Source organism: Zootoca vivipara, chromosome 9 (genome assembly GCF_965207765.1).
Source record: "Zootoca vivipara chromosome 9, rZooViv2.hap1.1, whole genome shotgun sequence".
In the NCBI taxonomy this organism is placed as follows: Eukaryota; Metazoa; Chordata; class Lepidosauria; order Squamata; family Lacertidae; genus Zootoca; species Zootoca vivipara.
In genome coordinates, this window is record NC_142592.1 from 947,861 (window position 1) to 970,000 (window position 22,140).

At 45.2% G+C, this 22,140-nt stretch overlaps 1 protein-coding gene across 3 annotated transcripts in view; it reads left to right on the plus strand.

Annotated features, from left to right (window-relative positions):
* The window catches only part of FAM107B (family with sequence similarity 107 member B), a 49,256-nt gene that overhangs the window by 16,502 nt on the left and 10,614 nt on the right, over positions 1 to 22,140 (plus strand). For 2 of the 3 annotated variants that reach the window (XM_035127506.3, XM_035127509.3), the window contains exon 2: positions 17,114 to 17,297. In XM_035127506.3, coding sequence (XP_034983397.1) covers positions 17,170 to 17,297 — 128 coding nt within the window. In that variant the 5' untranslated portion in view covers positions 17,114 to 17,169. Of the gene's footprint in view, positions 1 to 15,460; positions 15,544 to 17,113; positions 17,298 to 22,140 lie in introns of those variants that run through there. The other variant, XM_035127508.3, reaches the window with a different exon arrangement.

Genomic DNA, 22,140 nt, shown 5'->3' on the forward strand with positions numbered 1-22,140 from the left:
ACAGACATAGGTCTCACCTATTGAATTTTTATTGGAATAATATTCTGAGTACAGAAAACTTAAACCACAAGGAGAAGGTGGCAGAATGAGGATGGCTTTTAAAATCTGGCATTGGTTAGATCTCAACATTCTGCCCTACCCAAGTGCCCCCATCTCAAATATGATCTACTGTGGGATTCTTTATCTGCCTACACCCTTTCATCCAAACACCTAGACTTCAGTAAAGTTCATTTATTGTCTAGACTATAATAGTTTTATTTCATTTGTTACAAGCCCATAAAGTAGTTACTAGTTTTGCTGCCCACGCATATCAGTCGTGGAACTCAGGAACATAATGACATGTTCCTAAGCTTAGCTGCCAGGTACGACTGTCTGCCGTGATGAAATCTTCACTTGCTGTCAGTGGGAGTCTTGCATAGTCAAGTGCTAAAGCCTCTCGGTTGTGTTTAAACCAGAAAACTTTGTCAACGAAATGCTATGTGTATTAAATGCAATACATTAAAGGTTGCCTTTAAATAAAAGTGTGGCAGCATATCTATAGGAAAGCAAAGTTGAATTATTGGAAGGTGTGCTCTGTGTGTTTTCTTTCTCATTTATACTTCCTGTCTTTGCATTTTGCTTCAAGGTTTTTGCCTTGAGGTGGTTTCTGAAGCTCTTCAGAAACTTTTCTGATTCTGTAAACACTCTAGAAACACACAAATTAACTACTGGGCAAGTTGATAAGACGAGAAGATTAGCAGCCAGATTGGACGTTTATGACTGCTTTCTGGAAAGTAACACACTACAGACGCTGAGAAGGAAGGTGGGGGGGGGGATCTGGCTTCCGTCCTGGGGTGTCACTTCAATGATGGTGGGGCTTTAATTGGTGGAATAGAGAAGCACCCCCATCTGCTCTGGAGGGTCCCTCAACCTGGGATTAGGAAGGCTGCAGCAGGAAAGACAAATTGCCTTGTTTTCAGCTGGGCAACGGCTATTAGATATAACCCTCTGTCTTCAGCTTGCTCTCTATTTTAGCAAAACAATGAAAAGGCAAACAACCGTGAAGTGCAAATATTTAAATGTATATTTAACAACCTTGTGTTAACAACCTTCACATATACAAAGAGATTCAAAAATGTGTACAAAATCTCATGCTCTTAAAAGTCCAATATAAAGTGCAATAATCAGGTCCAATAATCGATAATAAAGTGCTACGATGTATCATACGTTCTTATCTCTTCCCATGCATTCTTATCTCTTCCGACGGGTGGCTAGCTTCTTCCCCGTTTCACAGGAATGGTTTCCTCAGGGGGCGGACTCTTTCTTAAGTAATAAATTTGTATACATTTATATGATGCACCATAAATACTTATACATTTCTTTAAAACATTGTACAGTAAGGTTTGGTTGATTTGAAATGATTTACTGATTGGACCTTGTATTTAACCTTGTAAGTAACTGTTGCATTTCATCAATCTTTGAGAATTGTGAGCTTCGGTAGTCTTGTTAAGCTTTTACACATGAACCTTAGGTGAGTAATTTTAAACATTTCTGTACAATGTTTTAAGTACAATGTATAAGTATTTATGGTGCATCATATAAATTTATACAAATTTATTACTTAAGAAAGAGTCCGCCCCCTGAGGACTCAAAGCTGTGCATGGAGGCACAGGTCAACTCTGTGTCCAGGGCAGCTGTTTATCAGCTCCATCTGGTACGCAGGCTGAGTCCCTACCTGCCTGCAAACTGTCTCACCAGAGTGGTGCATGCTCTAGTTATCTCCCGCTTGGACTACTGCAATGCGCTCTACGTGGGGCTACCTTTGAAGGTGTCCCGGAAACTGCAATTAATCCAGAATGCGGCAGCTAGACTGGTGACTGGGAGCGGCCGCCGAGACCACATAACACCGGTCCTAAGAGACCTACATTGGCTCCCAGTACATTTCCAAGCACAATTCAAAGTGTTGGCGCTGACCTTTAAAGCCGTAAACGGCCTCGGTCCTATATACCTGAAGGAGCGTCTCCACCCCCATTGTTCAGCCCGGACACTGAGATCCAGTGCCGAGCGCCTTCTGACTGTTCCCTCACTACGAGAAGCCAAGTTACAGGGAACCAGGCAGAGGGCCTTCTCGGTAGTAGCACCCGCCCTGTGGAACACCCTCCCATCAGATGTCAGAGAAATAAACAACTACCTGACTTTTAGAAGACATCTGAAGGCAGCCCTGTTTAGGGAGGTTTTTAAGGATTGGTGCTTATTGTATTTTTAATACTCTGTTGGGAGCCGCCCAGAGTGGCTGGCGAAACCCAGCCAGATAGGCAGGGTATAAATAATAAATTATCATTTATTATTATTATATTAAAGGGTGGAGGTAGGACACAGTGACTTTGTAAGACTCTCAGCCACAATGTATTGTTTACATCCAAAGGACACGGGGGGGTGGATGGCATAAGCACTGTCGCTGGGAATACGGACGCAGCCAAGCATGTTACAGTTCTTTACCCTGGAACAGAATTGGATATTAATCGTTATGCAAGCCAATCAGAACCAACAGAGCATATTTTTAGCTGGGTTTGTATGTGAATTGTCCAATCTCACCCCTGGATTGGCTTTCCTCTTGCTTCTGTGTGTGGTCTGGTTCACAAGTGTTGTTTAATTGGCATACCTAGATGGAGGTCAGTTTATCGTATGTTGGTGTCCCTTTCTGTTGGTAGCTGCTTGGAAAAATGATCTAGAAAGGGTGGTAAAATACTCCCAATATATTTATAGTGAAGTGGATTGGCATGACTAGGAGTAAAGGCAAGCCTCTACTTGTGCTTTAAACAACAAAACAACAAAACTGAATGGAGCAAAGCAAAAATGTCAAATTGTTAAGTATATACAACTGTGTGGCTTGCACTAGGTTTTGCAGCATTGCAGGTGTCCAGGTGTCTGATTTGGAGATGAAGCCTTGGAAAAATGCTCAGGTGAAGGAGCCTAGGTGGCTCATTTGACTTGCAGCTACTTGTGTGGGTCCAGCATTTGTGAATTGTGTTTTGTTGTTTTACATTTGAATATGAAAAGGAGCATTGCTCAGCTCTGTGGTAGAACAGATTGTACAAGTCAAATGCTCTAAGGCAGTTGTAGACATTGACATGGCGGCTCCATGGAGAGAGACGGTGTTCCTCTGAAGGCTGACTTCACCACCATGCCATGTTTGGGAGAGGCAGAAGCATCTTGCTGACCTCTGTTGGAAACAAAGTTCCACATAACTAGGCATGATCCACATAACTAGGCATGCTACTTCCAAGTTACAAGGCTTCCTCTATAGCTTTATACAGTGGTACCTCGACTAACGAAGACGATCCGTTCCGCGGTGCTCTTCATAAGTTGAATCTTTCGGTTGTCGAAGCGTCCATTTTGCGCTCCTGCGCATGACTTCCAGGTTTCCTACTTCGTAAGTCGAAACCTTCAGAAGTTGAGTCATTCGGATGTCGAGGTACCACTGTACCACATGCTAAGTGCAGGTTGTCTTCATCTGTGTCTTCTCTTCTGACGCACCCGAAGAATACGATAGCTCTTCCGACCGTCCTTTTTCACCACCACCAGCCTGCCTAACACGGTCACAGCACCACTTGTGTAACAGTCCGAATGTGTAGACCGAACACTTCATTCAGTGCCTGGGCCTAGGTGGGCCTCGGGTTCAGTTTAGGTGTAATCACACCCCCTAGAGATTCGATATACTGTACGCCTACGGCATATTTGCTCGCCAGTCATTGCATGGTAGTTTCTTCAGTCTTGCAATAAAAAGATGTTTTGTGTCTCCCCTTAGCCTGTATGGATGCTGGTATGCTGGTGGCATGATAAAATGATCCTCTTTATTATTTTGTTCATGTTTCATCTTGGGGAACGAAATGTGCTTTGAGGAGACTGTCATGCATTGCTAAGTGTCCTGGGTGGATACCTGTGGTTTGCTTTCTCTGCTCTTTTGGGCAGGAATAATCCCGTCCGCATTGTGTGATGTAAACACAATTGAACCCGGGGAAACTTTAGAGCTGGGGGCCACCATAGGCTGATTTTAATAGTAATGGATCCATCCTAAGCCCTGGGATTTCACCAACCTGCCCACTCCCACCTTGCTTCCTTTGCATTAACTGTTCAGGTGCCTGTTCACTTGAAGGGTTTTTGCTTTTAATTCAGGCCGGATCACATGTCTGATGTTTTTGTGTTGGTTGGATGTGTGAGCCATCGCTTTGGGCGTTGCAGTGAGAAACGTCACACTTTTCCGTGGAGTCTGTTAATATGTTCAGTTGATGAGCCAACCATCAAGTGAGTTGTCTCTCTTCCTGTCAGAGGGCCTGATGTGGCTACTCTAGAGTAACGACTCCAGCATGGTCTTTTTAGGCTTTTATTAAGTGCTGATTATTTACAGTGTTCAGAGCGGTTAATATACATCCTTAAGGTGAGGTGTCAGAACCTCCGAATGGCGATTGGCGCGTTTTCCTCCAGCATAGAAGCTTTGGAAGACCCAACCTCTTCCCCCTACGTTTGCGTCGCAATTCCGGAGTTGGGGGAATTGGCCTTCCCCCCCTGCTCCCATCTTCCTGTCCCACCTGGGGCATGGGCTCCGCAACCTTGCCTGAGCCTCGGACACCACTTCCTGACTCTCCGCTGGAGGCAGAGCTCTCCTTGCTCTCTCCAGCGCTTGGGGATGGGCTGGAACTTAAGATGGGAGGGACTTCCCTGTATCCCTTGTCCCTCACACTTCCCTTGAGTACTGGCAAGGTCAGCACCTCCAACTGGACTAATCTGCCTTCTGAAAGTCGAGTTCAACACTTTCCTGTTTCCGAGTTCAACTGTTTACAGAGTCTTTCCTGTAGATTTTGGGTTAGCGTAAAAAACAAGGCTGCAAATGGGCCCCAACCTGAGCAAAGGTGGCCTCAGTGCTGAAAGGAAATTGGTTCTGTTTTTCATCTTAAAATGGCCAGAATCTGGAATTGTTCACTAGATGAAGGTCTGAAATCCTTTTAATATAACATTTGGAAGGGGAGCAATCTAGTAGCTGTTGTGGATGATTTGCAATTAAATTATTTGCCTTAAATGGTTCCCGAGGAAGACCTAGCGCAAAAACCTGTTGGGGCCATAATGCCTTGGGCTCCGAAGGAGAGCTCTGCTGGATCAGGCCAAAGGCTCCTCTTAGCCAGCCTCCCGTTCTCACAACTCTCCCCTCTTGCGTTCTCCAGCAACTGCAATGCATCAGCTCACGCCTGGACAAAATGATGCAAAGGCCACACTTAGTTTCACTGCACACTCATGTTGAGAGGTCCCATGTGCCCTAGGGAAGGGAGAAAGAGCGATTTCTGTTTTCCGTGGTATGAGAGTGATAGGAGCAGCCACTGCCCACTACGAAGGTCAGCAGCAAATGTTAGTGCGGTGGTCTTATTTCCTGGTAAGAAAGGGACGGATTGTGCCATGGAGACATTGGAACCCACAAACCTCCAGGGACATTGACTGTGGGAACTGTTTTGCCAGTGAGTTTTAAGCCATCAAAGCTGGGAAAGTTCCAGCCTGCAAAAGCTCTGCCCCGTCATCGGTTGAGCATCTCCCGAGATGGTTCAGAAAGAATTTCCCCATTAGCCTCTGCAGATATTTTACATGTCAGTGGTTCATAAAGGGCTAAAGTAATTAGAAATGCTCCTTGCTGTGTGTTTGTAATCTTTCCCTTGCAGATGCTATGGCTACAGAGGATATCAAAAAGCAAATGTGGAGTTTTCTCCATCGAGAATGCTGGAAATTTTAAAGCCATTAAACTTTAAATTTAGTGTGATCAGAATATGCACAGTTAAACACAAAAATAATGGTATTTAATTTATTAGGAAGGTGAAAAAATATCCCTAAGTGTGCCTTTTTTCAGATATTTCATATGAATGATGTGAATGAAATGAAAGGAGTTCTGATGAAGTTAATTTTAGAGAAGAATAAAGTGTTGCTTATTTTGCAAAGTGTCCAGAACGTCTCATATTTTCACAGCAGCCGTAAATGTGTCCTGACACCTTTGTTTCCAGTAGCTCTTTTAGAACTCTGGAAACCTTTAACCTTCTTCCACTGCAGCTCCTCTTAACTTCCAGTTTGCATTAGGCTTCTGCCTGTTTCCAGCTCCTTTCTAGATAATGATGAGACAGTGGATCGGTTCAGAGGTAGGATTCTGAATTCTTGGAACCGTGGTTTAAGGAATTGGGACTGTGCCCATTGGCTTGTGCCATTCCCCCCCCCACTCCCCTCCACACTTCAATTCATTTGGTTACTTCCTCTTCATTATTACTTGCTTACATCTGTACCAATTGTGGGAGAGACATGCTTGCATCCCACACACTAGTTTGGAGGGCAGGCACAAACCATAGTTTCCCGGTACAGATCTAAGTAACAAAGAAGAGGAAATAACCGATTAAATTGAAGTGTGGAGGGGAGCAGAGGGGGAGGAATGGCACTAGCCAGCAACATATCCAAGCCAGTGTGAGCCGGAGGGTTGGATGCAACAATGTCTGTTGCCCAAACAGAGCCCTTTTTCTTTAGTGCTCTTGGGATGCAACCCTCCCCGCCCCAGTCTGGGACATGCCCTGCCATGTCCTCTTTGCCCTTCAAGCCCTTTTTACTTGAGCAAGGCATGACCAACCCTGTGACTTTAGGTTGGGAAACAGGTTTGCTCCCTCTTAGTCACTTCTGCAATGGGCTGCCTTCACAGGCTTAGTCAGCATCAGAACAGGATGTAAAATGTGTGTGTTACAACAACACAACTCTCCAAAGCGCCTTAGGAAAGTTCCAGGATGGGCAAGGAGGCAAAGCGCACAAACGCTGCCTTGTTGAAAGCCACCTGAGGCATTCGTGGCAGAAGAGACATTTGAACTGCAAACATGGTGGTTCTAAGCTCACTAAAAAACCCGAGAAAGTCAGGCCCGTCCTAGCCATAGAGGCTAGTGGCGCGGAGAACCACGGTGCCGGGTACTGGAGGACGCTGGAAGGGCGCCAAGTGAGCGCAGGGTTCCGGCGATCTGACCAGGACTGTGCTCCACGAGCTGAGAGGCTGCGCCGCGTCTCTCTCCTTCTCTGAGGACTCCGCGCTGCGCCTCCTTCTTGTTTCCCCAGCGCTGGGTTCCGCTCAGTCGAGCTTCGCCACCAGCGCGCGCACAGTGCCCAAGCAGCTCTTGCTGGTCCCATGGTGCGCGCGCTGTTGGCGAAGCTTGACTGAGCGGAACCCAGCGCTGGGGAAACGAGAAGGAGGCGCAGCACGGAGTCCTCAGAGGTGGCCTCCCGCTGCTGCCGCGGTTCGCTTGGCACTCCCAGGTCCTTGGAGAGGCTCTGGAGGGGGGCACTGGATGGGCTTAAGACGGCCCTGGAGAAAGTCCTCACCTTGAAGAGAAGTAGAAGCCCCTTCTGCTCTCTGTCCTCTTCAAGTCCCCATTCTGCATCCCACCAGCAATACCTAGAAGAGGAGGAGGACCCACGACTAGGAGGTGGAACTTAATTCTTGCAAATTTCTTCAGTCTGGGTGTGAGGCATTCAAGTGGGCTATTATTTGTGTGACTGGACAACATTTAGCTTGGTAGTTCTACATTTGATGAAGAAGCACATAAACTTCTTTTGGAAAACACCAAAGACTTTTATTTTTACCTTCTGAAAATGTCAGGTAATGCTAAATAGTAATAATAAATAATATTAATATATAACCACAAGCACTTGGCGATCACTTTTAATGATTTCAGTGCAATTTTACACACATTTTACTTACCTAGCAAAACTAAATTATAGTAAAAGGTAAAGGGACCCCTGACCATTAGGTCCAGTCGTGACCGACTCTGAGGTTGCAGCACTCATCTCGCATTATTGGCCGAGGAAGCCAGCGTACAGCTTCCAGGTCATGTGGCCAGCATGACAAAGCCGCTTCTGGGGAACCAGAGCAGCACACAGAAACGACGTTTACAGTAATGTAGTGCAAATATATTTTGAATTCCCAGGTCACGTTACAACTTTTTAGCACCCCTCATTTTTGGAAGTTGAAAGTTGAAAAATTGAACCCGCCCTAATAGTGTGTCACGAGGACAGTTGTGAAGCACTTACGACAACACTAATTAATACAGGGTAACTGTTTCACGTTGCTTGCAACTAGTCACACAGTTTTGCCATGTGGCATGTTCCTTGCTCAGGTTTTGAGCTGTCCGTCATGGCTGGTTACTAAAAAAAACCCTCCCTCTCTTATGCAGCTTTCCGCTCCCCCAAACCTCAGCTGTCAGTCAGCAATCCGTGGCCACTAAGCCATTGAGCATGGGCTATTCTTGGGGTGTCCCCTCCCTTAGCTTTTTTAAGTTTATGTTTTTTGGTAGGTCTGCCAATCTTGGGACCCTGCCTAGCATGTGGGTGGCTGATGCTGTTTCGGCGACATAAGCACCTGAACACCACAAATGCAGGGAGGGATGTTGATCCTCTGAATCGTATTTGCCTGTTCCCCTGATGTGCAAGGAGGCATATGGCGAAACAATATTTGATTAAACCACCTGCTCTCATTGGGAGAAAAAGTCAAATAGGGCAGCCTAATGCAGAGGGCACCTCACACAGCAGTGAAGTTATGCAAAGTGTCACAAGGCAAAGGCAGGCATTCCGATGTCTAGGGCAGGGTGTTTTCTCCCTCCTTTTTAACACCCCCTAAAAAGAGTTTGTCAGCTCTCAAGGTAAGTCTAGGTTTTCTCCTACTGAAACCTTCCTAAACTCAAATGAGGCATTTTTGTGAAATGCTCTTTGCACGGAAATGCACACTTTACAAATGCCACATTTTAACAAATCCTGTAAGGTGAGCCAGAATTGTTTATTTTTGCTTGCATCGCAGGTGGTGGAGGAGGCAGCCTTGCAGTGGGGGTGGTTCAACTAAGCTGCTTGCCAGGATATTATTACTAAATGTGGTTCTTGTGTATAAAAAAATCAGCATCATTTTTGGTTTTCTTTGGGGCTTTTTTGCTTAGTGCGGAAACTTAAATTATCTAAGCAGCCAATGCATGCTTGGATGCAGCAGCCACCACACTAAAGTTTAACTGGAGCACCACATTTTTAACACTACGGGTGCATTTAAACTTCATTTTATGTTGCCTTGGGCTTAGTGTACAATGGGGCAGAAAGCAGCTTATAAATGATTATATTAATGTGTTATGTCTGTGTGTTTAGCAATCATGCTTAGTGCTGGAAAGACCTTCTATTGGCTAAGAAGCCAAGGAAGTTGTAAAATAATTGTGGTTGGAACTTAAGACATGTAGACCAACTGTCAGTTCTATGGAGGCTAAGAAAGGGGAACCTGTTTGTTTGCCGGGAATCTGCTAGAAGGCCAAGCCCTTCCTGATACGTAGCATTGGAACAGCAAAACTGAATTCACATGAACAAGATGGAAACCATGTATTTCTCTTGAAGCTCTGGATACCCAGGACGGGACCTGTTTCTGAAGTGGCCAGTTCATCAATGCACTTCTTGTTTGACTAGCATGTGCCAACAGGAAGATGGGACGTGTGGGGTCTTAAGGGAGGGATGGTGCCTCTGGTGGGGAACACATTATGCTTCTTCTGGGGTAGTGTGTCCATCTTTGGTCCCCACCCTGCACTCAGTTCTCACCTGTGACTCCTAGAAGCTGTCAGCATGTGACAGTGGCCAACTAGTCAGTGACCAGTTTCAACAGGCCAAGTAAACCAAGTGAGGGTAGCCGATAGGTCTCAAACCCTCAGTGAGTTAGGGAATCACTGCATGGGAAGACAGCCTCTGGCGGATTGAGAGGACAAGACCAGTCATAGGACCAACGGTCAAGAAGGCGGTTTCTGCACGTGCTGTAGAGAGAAATGAGGGGCGGATGGGGCTTGTCCGCCTGTGGAGGGAGCCCGTCTAGGAGAAGGAAAACTCTGGTCCCAAACCTCCACTGCCTTGCGGGATATCTTGGGGAGAAGAAAAGGCTCAGGAGTAAGCCCTGCAGGGATCTGGAGTGGAGTCCATAAGGCAGTTGGGTGGCACCTTTTGTGCCTCTTTCCAGCAGTTTCTGTAGCCAAGCTGTGGCCAAATGTATTGCTCTGCTTTCCTTTGGAGCACATCAGTGAGGCCGAGAGGGGGGGTCCTGTTGTCTGGGCTTCCCAGGACTTCCAGGCACACTGGCCAGGCTTGTGCCCCAGTGAGGACACTTCAGTGCTGCTGAGGCAACGGTTTGACTTCACCCCTTGAGACACACTCCATTGTCCCTTAAGACAAACAGATGCCAACAACAATACAGGAAGATATATGCTGGGATTTCTTGCTTGTGTTCCAGTCCGCTCTGTAGGATTCTCAGATTTGACTACCGCTGTTTCGAGAGTAGGGGCTGTTGTTGTCTTCGTGGGCACAGGATTCTTTCTGCTCCCGTACACTTGAGGATTATTGTGTTCATGTTTGTTGTGGCTTACTGTTTCAATTGTGTTCTCTTTTTTGAACTGTTCTGCGGGTCATATTCGAGTGGAAAAGCAGGAAAGAAATGTTTTAATCAATATTCTTTGCAATCTTTTGCCTACTAGCATATGCGGCTAAGCTTTCCTAAACACAGTTTGCGCTTAACCGAAAGTCAGTAATGCTGTGGGCATGCAGACGCCCCAGAAGCTCATTTAGTGACTTACAGGAATTTTGGTTTGGAGAGAGGTGAGTGGAGATCAAGGGAGGTTTAGTGAGAGTGCTTAGAATTTACCTTGCCGATCACAACTGGATTTCATAAAGTGGAGCAAGAATTCCTTGATGTTCCCATTTGGTCAGATCCAGGTAAAATGGTAACCATGTTGGGTGTGTGTGTGTTTCTTTTCCCGTGTTTAAATGCATTTTCTGCTTCAGTTACCACTGGGTGACACTGTTTGACTAGATACTTCCGGCTTCCAAAAAGCTTTGTATTTGTATTTAAAGATGCTGTCGTGCCATAGCCTAAAATTTAAAATTAGAACTAAATACTAGTTCTAATTTTAAAAATACCCCAAATAATTCCATGGATGCGTTATGGAACATCTTCTTTTCCGTGGTAAAATTCTGAAGTAAACTAGCTATGAGAGAGAGAGAGCAGCTTCTCTACAAATGTAATGTTCAGCTGCATGTTAATGAATTTCTGATTAATTTTTGGGAACTATATTCATGCAGATTCCCCTGTCATGTTTATTTCCCAGGGGACTATCATTTGGAGATGCGTAACACTGTTTGTGTTTCCTTCCTCTTCCAGTCCTCCTGTTATGCGTGGTTTCAAGTTTCATAAGTGACTAGCTGGCCCTGCCACACGCTGCTGCGGCTCAGTTTGTTAAATGGAGTCTCAGAGTCCCCCTTCAGACTCCCCTCACCTTCAGAGTCCCCCTGTTTTACGTGTGTTATGTTTACACAGGCGCATCCCCGTGACTCCCCCCACCCTGTCCCATCCCACCTCCTCCCCCACCCAGGCAAGCCCCCACCTCCACTCGGCCTAGCCTGCAAAGCCAAGCCAAGATACTGTGGAGAGGGAAGCTTTCCTAGGTGCAGTACCAGTGCAGCCGTCGCTAGAGGGCGCTGTGTTGCAATCTCCCCTGTGCTCCCAGCATGCACTTTTGTATGATTTGTGAGTTCTGAAACACGGGGTTTTTTGTGAGATCTGAAACACGGGGTTTGGGGTTTTTTACCTGACGTAGGTGACACATCTGTCTTTGAAAACGGTATGGGGTCACTCGGGTAGTCACATTTGACTTTGTGTCCAAATTTCAACGCTATCGGTCAAGTAGTTTTGTCGAACATTGGAGACGAAGGAACATACCCAGTTTACATTTTTATATATATAGATGTTGACGGTGCTTGCCACGTGGCTATTTACTTAGGGATGCATTTTTATAATCACTCATATTTTTTAGAAATAACTGTTACCATACTGTAGTTAATTTAGGTTCTTGGGTCCAGGGCTTGATCCGAGTTATGTGGACCCTGAATAAGAGGCTCAATTTCAACCCCAATCACAGCAAGACCTCTTCCTCTTTGATTTATTGTATTTCTATACTGATTTATTGTATTTCTATACTGTTTTTCATTCAATTGAATCCCAAAGCAATAGAATAAATAACAATACTGCAACATAATAAACTAGAACAGAACATCACAAATGCAGTATAAATCATATGAAATAATTAACAAATCATCAATAAAACAATTACAATTTATAAAGGACTCTTTCCGCCATCCTCACTTAACACTTAAGATTGCTAACTGACCCCCCCCCTCCAGTCCCCAATCTCTTTTGCCTTTAGCTACAGACCATTTGCAGAAACAAGTTGGGGAGCAATTCACTCTTCACAAAACTTAACACAGTTAAAATTGCTTCCCTCTGACGCTGCCTCTTGAATCTTTTATGTTTCGCCTCTTCTTTAAACAAGCGTGACTTTACTGGCATTGTAAGAGCAAAGCAGTCTGTACGTGCTCAGAGGCACAGTTTGCTCTGACTCCAAGTGAACTGGCAGGTGACCAAAGCAAGAGGCAGGTGAATGAGATGGCTAAGTGAGTTGAGTGGACAAGCATAGGGAGGTGAGACGTTTGCGGCCTCTGCTCACCTCTTTGCTTGGAAAAGTTGACATAGAAATAAATTTTAAAGAAGCTTCATTGTTTAGACCAGCCTTCTTCCCCAACCTGGTGGGGAGCTGCAGTCAAACCCAAAAACATCTCAAGGGCACCAGATTAGGGAACCTGGCTTAGAAGGACTGAGGATTTCTCACTCAGTTACCCCTGAGAAAACTGAGCTATCTCAACTTGAACCCTGAGCTTTCTTTGTGATGGACCCACCTGTCCTTTTGGCCTCAGCCAGACCAGGTCAGCTTGCAAGGGGGAATATTGGGGACTCCCAAGCAATTTATTCTTATCTGTTATGCTTCTGCACAAGTGAAGGCCCTGCAGTGAACGTTGGAGGAGGAAAACTGACTCCCCATTGAAATGCTGCAGTTAAGTGGGAAACACAGCACCATCGCCTCTCTCACAGCCAGCGTCTCAAAACTAGCGCGTGAGCAACATGGATCGTCCTGAGAAGCTTTTGCAGAATTGTTTGAGGCAGCTTCTCTTTTATATTTCCCAGTGATGTGCACTTTGTGGGAAATTTTCCTATGCAAATTAAGGTGATTTGAATTAAAGATTGAGTTTGCATTGGGAAAAATTCTGATGGCCTAGAGAGCGATCTAATTTGGCAGGTTTATTTTACACAGGGAACTGACTTAAGCCGAGTCAGGCCACTGGATTCCTCTCTCAGCCCTCCCAGGAGATGCCAGCAGTGGAACCTTGCAAAGCAGATGTTCTCCCACTGAGCTGCAGCCCTTCCCTACCTTTAGCAAAGCCGAATGCTGCATTTGCAATTGGCACCCATTTATTGTTACTAATAAAGTTATCATAGAATCATAGAGTTGGAAGAGACCACAAGGGCCATCCAGTCCAACCCCCTGCCAAGCAGGAAACACCATCAAAGCATTCTGGACATATGGCTGTCAAGCCTCTGCTTAAAGACCTCCAAAGAAGGAGACTCCACCACACTTCTTGGCAGCAAATTCCACTGTCGAACAGCTCTTACTGTCAGGAAGTTCTTCCTAATGTTTAGGTGGAATCTTCTTTCTTGTATGAAATGGGTTTTTTCCCCACAGAAAAATAAAGCCTGGGAAAACATTTCACCCATATCAGTAGTCTTTCCCAGCAAAGGATTTGCAGGATTTTAAATCTTTTACAGGGGGTGATTAGTGCATTTGTTGCTTCAGTACCTGAGACCTACTGAAGAAATATATTTCTAACTAAGAAGACAGATGCAACTAGGAGACTCCCACACCGATTAGATAAGGTCCCTCTCCCTTCCCAACCTGTATGAATTGAGCTCGGGGCTTCCCAGCCTGCAGGTCCGTAATTAATGGCTCCATTAACTGCTGGAGTAACTCTTGCCACATTTCTGGGATCTAACAGGGCACCCAACTGACCATGCTTGCCACCAGTCACATTCCGGGATAATCCTCTGGTTTAATATTTCGGGCATGGCTGGCCTAATTGCATGTCTCTTGCCAGGCACGTAAAGTTCACCTTAGTTTCCCCCGTTAATTCTACACGGAGTTGAGTGGATTTGTGAGAAAAGCCTCCTGCTCTAGACAAGAAAAGGTAAACAATAATTAGCAGCAACTGTTTGTGCAGAGACTGGACGATGTAAAAGGCTGGTGCAGCCCAGTGCCTTGCAGACTCAATGGAATCCTCTGTTGCTTGACTTGTGGCATTGCTATAGCACGGCCTAACAGTCCAGCGCATGCAACAAAGGGTGTTTTAATGGGCGCATGATCAGTTACTCGTGCACATGGCCCCTTGTCCCTCTGGCAATTAGCTTACTCCCAGTACAATTGGGAGATAGGAGTGCAAGAAGGAATTTCTGATGTTGGGAAAAGGAAAAGCATCAGTGAGGCTAAAGTGACTTGACACATCTTTTTGCATGCTTACAGTATAAATGATCATATCTCTACCATGAGAGAGAGAGAGCGCTCTGTGTGGGAGCTCACTAGTCATTGCTTCAGATTCTTTTATTGAAAGTATGGAAGAGAATGTAAATTATTTGCATTTTCTCTTATTTCTGGTTCTGTGCATTCCCTGTCTTGGTGTTTCTAGCATAGTGGGGAACTTGTTCTCCCTTCCATTCTCTTTAAGAAACAGTACCTCGGGTTACAAACGCTTCAGGTTACAGACTCCGCTAACCCAGAAATAGTACCTCGGGTTAAGAACTTTGCTTCAGGATGAGAACAGAAATCGCATTGCGGCAGCAGGAGGCCCCATTAGCTAAAGTGGTGCTTCGGGTTAAGGACGGACCTCCAGAACAAATTAAGTTCTTAACCAGAGGTACCACTGTATTTGCATTCTTAATAGTTTAGTTAGTAAACTTCTAGTTATGCTGCTTGTAAGCATATAGATGCAAGGAACAGCAGCTACAACTAATAATACCTAGCACTTTAAAGAGACTGAACTTTGGAGTGTTCACAATTCTGCCTTATCTTTTAAACCTTAAAGTGGGTTAGGGAGAGGTTCTCGGATGTGGTAAGATTCAACCTCCCCGAGATCTCTTCTCCCTCCGCAAATCAGATGTCTTAATTAGCCAGTGGCTATATGTCTGCATAGGTGAGAAGCATTTATGTAGTCAGAATTTTCTTTATTTGTCCTATTGACAAGCCGCCTTAAGTGGAATGGAGGGAGACAGCCAATAAAGTCGGTCCCTTTGGCTCAATAGAAATCCTCTTGCGCAATGGGGCAGATTTTTTTTGGGGGGGGAGAACTGCAGCAGGAGAAGAATCCCTGTTGCAGGAGTGAAGGCCCTCTTAGGATTATCTTCGATCTCACCCAGAATCTCCTAAAATGTTACAGTCATTTGCGTTGGGCTCAATGAGCGTAGGTTCTGCAAGCCCTTTAACATGGAAAGAGCACTATTTCTAGCTTAATAATTAAACTGGGCTGATGGTTCTCTGATATTTACATTCCTTAAATAACCATAAGCGAAACCACACCCTGCTATCTTGGCTTAACTGTGGCTGTAGTTTTTCTGCGCTGGTGAGTTACTATGAATTGTGTTGTTTTATGGTGACATTTCTGAAAATCTAAACTTCCCAATACACATAACTGAGAGTCAGGAGTGGGGGTAGTTCTTTTAAAAACTTCTTTAGCTTGTCTCCGAGAGACTCTTGTACTGTAAAATGTTTACCTTTTGAAATGAGTCCCACATGCTTATTCCAACAAGAAAGATTCTGCTCTGCCTTAGTGGGCTTTTCAAGTGGTGGACAGAATTCAAGAAGCACAGGTTTAAGGGAGTTGGGATATCATGGGGCAGCTAAGTGCTTTTCCAAATTTCAAAGATGCACCTCTGGGATGTTTTGGAGTAAAGTGTTTGCACTATTTGGTACTACTTTTACTCATAGAGGAAGGAGGTGAGGACTGACTTGTTAAACTGACTTGTTAAACTTGAAGACTCATGCTTCTTCAAAGGCTACAAGATGGCACCCGGCTAAGTTCTACTCAAGTGTAGACCCATAGAAATATTACCCTTGGGACCCGTGTGGTAAAATAAAAGTGGAAAATGAAAGAAACTATATCTCTTTTTCCTGGTTGTTTTTTTAATTGTTGGGGCCTTTAATTGTTTCTGTCTGCAGGAGCTGAAGCTGTTTGCAGGCTTTCCCCAGGCATCTAGTTGGCCACTGTGAGAACAGGATGCAAGACTAGATGGGCCACTGGCCTGATCCAGGCATCTAGTTGGCCACTGTGGGAACAGGATGCAAGACTAGATGGGCCACTGGCCTGATCCAGGCATCTAGTTGGCCACTGTGGGAACAAGATGCAAGACTAGATGGCCACTGGCCTGATCCAGGCATCTAGTTGGCCACTGTGGGAACAGGATGCAAGACTAGATGGGCCACTGGCCTGATCTCACAGGGACGTTCTTCTGAATCAGCTTATTTATTCTCTGTCCTCTTAGACTGTTCATATATTGCCCTTTGTGCCAAAGCACACAAGGCTGCTTACTCTTTATAACATTGGTTTGCAGTCTGCTAAAGTTACAAAAGGAACTATGCAACTTGTTTTGGGATGTTTATAACAAAGTATGGTAAAAGAGCCTAGGAACCTATGATGCTTCCTTATGGCGAATCAGATTATTGGGCCATCTAGCAAAATAGTGTCTCTGGTGACTCTTGCAGTAGCTCTCCAAAGTCTCAGGTGCCCCCTTTTCCTGCTCTTGCTGGCTGAGATTTTTTTAACGGGGTGTGCCAGCGATTCAGTCAGGCACCTTCTCCAGGCGACGGCTGTGTTTTGCTGCTCGCAATGGCGTGAACTCCTCTGAATGCTTGCAATGTCTTCCTGCAATGTCTGAAGTTGCTCCGACTCCTGCATAGGATGGAGTCCTGAATAGTAATATGTCCTCCATTTTATTTCATTAATGTTTTTTATGGTGTTTTGGTCAGAAGCATTTTAGGAAAGATGGTGATTCTATTTCAAGAGAGAGCCTATGTAAGAAATGTAAAAACATTGCTTTGAGATTATATTAGTATAAGGTAAAGGGACCCCTAACCATTAGGTCTTGTTGCTAAATAAAATGGATTGAGCCAAGGATGTTTTCTGTGCCTTACAGATAACTCAAGTGAGGATTCTGAATCCAGGGAGCCTTCTCTCATTCCAAGAAATATCATGGCCGAACCAGATTACATAGATGAAGACAATCCTGAGCTAATTAGACCCCAGAAACTAATTAATCCTGTGAAAACATCCCGGAATCATCAAGATCTTCATAGAGAGCTCCGCATGAATCAGAAAAGGTAAGAAATAAGGTGGTAAATTCTGTAGCTAAAGGAACTTTAATTTCCAGTCACGAATGAACAAGCACCTTAATCCTGGAAATTGGCAACTGTCCTTGTGCCCTTTCAGCTAATTCTTAATTTGCACTACAGCTGCCGTTGGGGGCACAGTATGTTTGGGCTTCTTCCTACAATTCAGACCCAATGCATGTTTGTGGCTGCACAAAGGAGTTGTATTGGAGAGGGGAGCACAAGCCTGAGTGCAGGGCCGTCTTAAGCAAATCCAGCACCGTGGCGCCCTCTCCCAAAATTTAGAACTTGGGGCCCCGGGAGCCACTGCCCACAGAAGGGGTGGCGTCGTCCAGGCAGAGCGAAGAGGAAGAAGCACGGGGAGCGCAGCGTTGTTTAGACCCTAAGCCAGGGTGAGAGCGGCTCCGCTGCCCAACTTGGTGGTGAAAACCCCCACTGTGCAGCGTGTCTGTCTGTTCGGACGTTGTGCACAAGACACGACTCCTTAAAAACAAAAACAAAAACAAACTCTCACAGCCCTCCAGATCTCATGCAACAGCTTTGTTGCTTGGCTGTGCTGAGTTTGGCCACGTCCTGTTCCGCTTTGGGGAGGGAGAAAAGCAAGAAGCGGCGCGGACAAAGGAGGAGAAATGCCTCTTCCATCATCCCCTTTGCAGAGGGAGAGGGGCGGGGCCAAACAACGCCACGCTCCCCACGCTTCTTCCTCAGGGCAAATGTGGGTTTTTGCAACCGGAGGCGTTGCAACAAGGCTCCTTGCGCCTACGACCCCACGAGCGCCTTCACCTACCTTTGCCTGTCCGGCTTGGGCTGCAAAGAGGAGGAAGGGCCCCTTGCACCCACCCTCCTCTGGCAGGGTGCAGTTCAGCTTGGCCAAAGGGCAGGGCGGCGGAGATTTTCCTTTTTTTTTTTCCAGGCGCAGCATTCCTCTCCCTTGGCCAGCCGGCTGGCCGGTCCACCCCTGCCTCTGCCTGCGCGCGCCTGCGGAGTGCCCAGGTGGCGAGGGAAACTGGATCTCGCGGCTGAGGGGATTCCTGTGGCCAAGGGAGAGGCGGCAGCAGAGGAGGAGGAGGAGCCATAGGGCTTAGTGGCTTATTGCGCCCCACCAATGCTGGGGCGCCCCTGAGAGGCTGGCGCCCTGGCGCAACGAGCCACTAGCCCCTATAGGAAAGACGCCTCTGCCTGAGTGAGACCCGCTCTTGATCTCCCCACGGCTCGTCTTTGGGGTGAACTATTGGTTTGGCAGGCCTGTTAGTTGAGTATGTGTGTGTGGCCTACTATTTCATAGAAAAATACCAAAGCGGCTTACAATACATAAAACCATGCAATATGTCATTTAACATACAGTTATGTGCACTGTTATAGAGGCTGGCTCAAACAATGTAAAAAAAAACATAATTCAAAGATCCCTCCTAAAGTTCCCTCCTAAAACAACTGCCAAGAACCTGAGGGAAAACGATATGCACCAATACATAGCAGCGCCTAAAGCCAAAATCGCAGACAGTCAGAACCCATTCAGTTCCATGGTGGGTGGGTTTACCAAAGTCTTTTCCCCCAGAACCTCACCCCCTTTTAATTTCTAAAAACTTTTTTGCCACACGCGTAAAGCTGTATTCACACAAGCTAAGTGTGTGCAAGTTGTGGGCTTACTGAATATCTCATACAGTCAGAGAGGCATTCTTTGGAAAAAATAGGAGAGACTTCTTTGGCATAAATCATACTGTATTTATAGCATTAATCTAAAGAGAACTATGAGAGTATTTTAAAGGGAAGAAGATCGGTCCAGTGCACAGTAGGAGCAGGCACTCCCCACCCCCCTTAATCAAAGAAGCATATTGGAGAGAAGATGAAATGAGACAAATCCATGAAGTTCTATGTTGTCTGATCCTTCCTTTTATGTCTTTATAATTTAGTTTCATAGGACATACAGTGACCTTACCTCCAAGTTAAGCTTCTTTAATAAAGTTTATTTCTGTAGCATCCATACTTGTCAGGCTGTTGACCGTTCATGAAATTGATATTCTTCTGAACATCATCTCAGTTGCCGTACGGTGAGAAAATCAATAGCAAGACCTTTGAATTTCTGTTCAGTCTGCAGAAAGCGTATGCTTATTATAAAGAGAGCCCCAACATTTTGCTCGTGGAGTTTAGTAGGACTTGGTTTGGTAGGACTATTTAAAATGAGAAACAAAAAGAGTGTTTTTCTTTTTGAACAGTTAGCCAAAGGCAAACTGTTGTTTGCTGGGAAAGGACACTGATTGTATTTTTCAACATTCTGGATCAAATCTGATTTAGTCTTCTAGTCTTACATTTGTATCCTGCAGTTCAGAATGAAGATGGCAATCTTCTGGTGTCCATCTGCCTCTTCTAAAATGTCAAGTTAAAGGAAATCTTTCCCTGATCTGAACCCCCACCCCACCATGAGTCCCCCCCCAATATAGCAAGGCGGCCCTCTCTCCCCAGCAGCTTACCTGGGAGAACAGCAGGTAAGCATTCAAGGAGACCTGGACGCTTCACACTGACTGAGACGACAGCAGCTGTTACTGGTCGAGTGGGCTGCAAACTGGGATGCCTTTCTGACTCTCCAGTGGACGTTTAGGTGCTTCAAAGTGGACCTGTTCACACAAACACTAAAGGAAATCTGGGGAAAGACAGCCAAAGTAGTTTTGGAAGCCACATCTCGGCTGAGAAGCTCTTGGTTCTTGGAGCTGATTCCTCTTGCCACATTTCTTCCTTATTTGCTTCTTCTGCGCCACAGGGCCTGCTGTCTCGCCTGTCTCCACAGTGGATCTAGCTTGTCACCTGGGCTTGAAGTGCTGCTGCTGTTGTTGCTGCTGCTGTGATTGTTATATTTATATTCTGCCTTTCCTCCAAGAATCTCAAGGTGGTATACATAGTCCCCCACCTCATAGAATCATAGAGTTGGAAGACCCACTAACCAGGTCATCACTACTGGTTAGGACCAGATCTACAATGGCTGATCCTCTTGTTGCTTCTCCCACTTTCTGGACAATGAAATTGTCTGCAAGGCCAGTGAGGAATCTGTTCGACCTCATGCTCTTGGCTGAGTTTGACATCCAACAAATATCAGGATAGTTGAAATCCCCCATTACTACTATCTCACTTCCTTTTGAATGCTTGGTCATCTGTTCCAGGAAGGCTTGTTCTAAAGCAGGCACATCCAACAAGTAGATTGTTATCTACCAGTAGATCACTGGTAGATCATTGGCTCCCCCCAAAGAAGCTGAACAACTGTGGCTCCCCTAAAAAAAGCTCAACATTTTACCTCCTCCCTGAAAAACTCAACAACTTTGACCCAAACCCACCAAAAATGGGCCTTCCTCCTTCCTAAAAAAAGGGGGGGTAGATCACTGCCAGTTTTTAACTCTGTGAGTAGATCACAGTCTATTGGGAGTCAGCCACCCCTGTTCTGAAGTACTGGGTCATAAAAAGACAACTTATTTCCCCCCCTTTGTTTGTGATGTGAGGGGGATAAAAGTCTGAGCGATGACTGTGATACCCAGAACAAGTAGATTTTTGCCTATTAATCTCCGTGGCCAGTGTGACATTTTATCTTTCCGTCCGTACCACACAATTTGTCAAGTTGAGCAAATCTTTTTATCTCCTCTGGCTAAAACTCTCTTAAATGCCTTATTTCAGCACACAAAAGTATTATTCAAAGGAGTCTGAAAAGTATGCTCTTTTCGGTGCCAATATAGTAAGAGAAAGTTGGCAGTGAGTTCTGCCCTACTTTAATTAATGGGATTAAGCATCAAAGCCCAACCTTGGAGTTTTTTTCTTAAAGACCTAGGGAAACTATCTTCAATTCAGTTTTCATTCAGTTTCAAAGCAGATTCAGGTGGAACTGAACTGCATCCACATAATAGCATAAAGTCCTTTAAGTAATCCGGAGACTTTTGTTTTCCCATACAAAGACATCCAATTACACAGTAAATCTCTCTTCAGTGCTTCCGTTTTTCTTATTAACAGCAGAGTATATAATTCTAGATTTCCCTTAGTTTTCATTGAAATAGCAGTTTGTGGAGAAGCACATTCCAGACTTCTGGTACTAGGCTTGCTTTTTTAATTCTTGATTTTTATTTTAAAGGGGAAATGGGCTGCTAGCTCTTTAACTCTATGGAGTGTTTTTTATAATAATTTTTATTAGTTTTTAACAACGTATACACAATATGGTTGGTGGATAACAGTCATGCAGGAATCTCAAATACAGCGGAACCTCGCTTTATGAACACTTCAGTTTACGAATTTTCGGTTTACGAACGCCGCAGACCCATCTGGAACGGATTAATTCACTTTCCATTACTTTCAGTGGGAAAGTTCGCTTCAGTTGATGAACGCTTCAGTTTATGAACAGACTTCCGGAACCAATTACACCCATGCTTCGGGTTAAGTACGCTTCAGGTTGAGTACTCCGCGGACCCGTCTGGAACGGATTAATCCACTTTCCATTACTTTCAATGGGAAAGTTTGCTTCAGTTTATGAACGCTTCAGTTTATGAACAGACTTACAAAACCAATTGTGTTCATAAATCGAGGTACCACTGTAGATCAAACATGACAGATGTCCCTCCAACCTCTGCTTCAAAACCTCCAAGGAGGGAGAGTCCACCACTTGCCAAGGGAGTCCGTTCCACACTTCTAACAGCTCAAACGGTCAGAAATAAGTTCCTTATGTAATAAAGCAAGGTGGTCCGCCTTAAAAATTGTTAATAAACCCAAACTTGGATTGCACAGTACTTTCTGATTTGCAATATTGCGTATTTCCACGAATCCTATGCCTTCCCAGAATGGCTGTACTAGTTCCTGCATCTCTGAA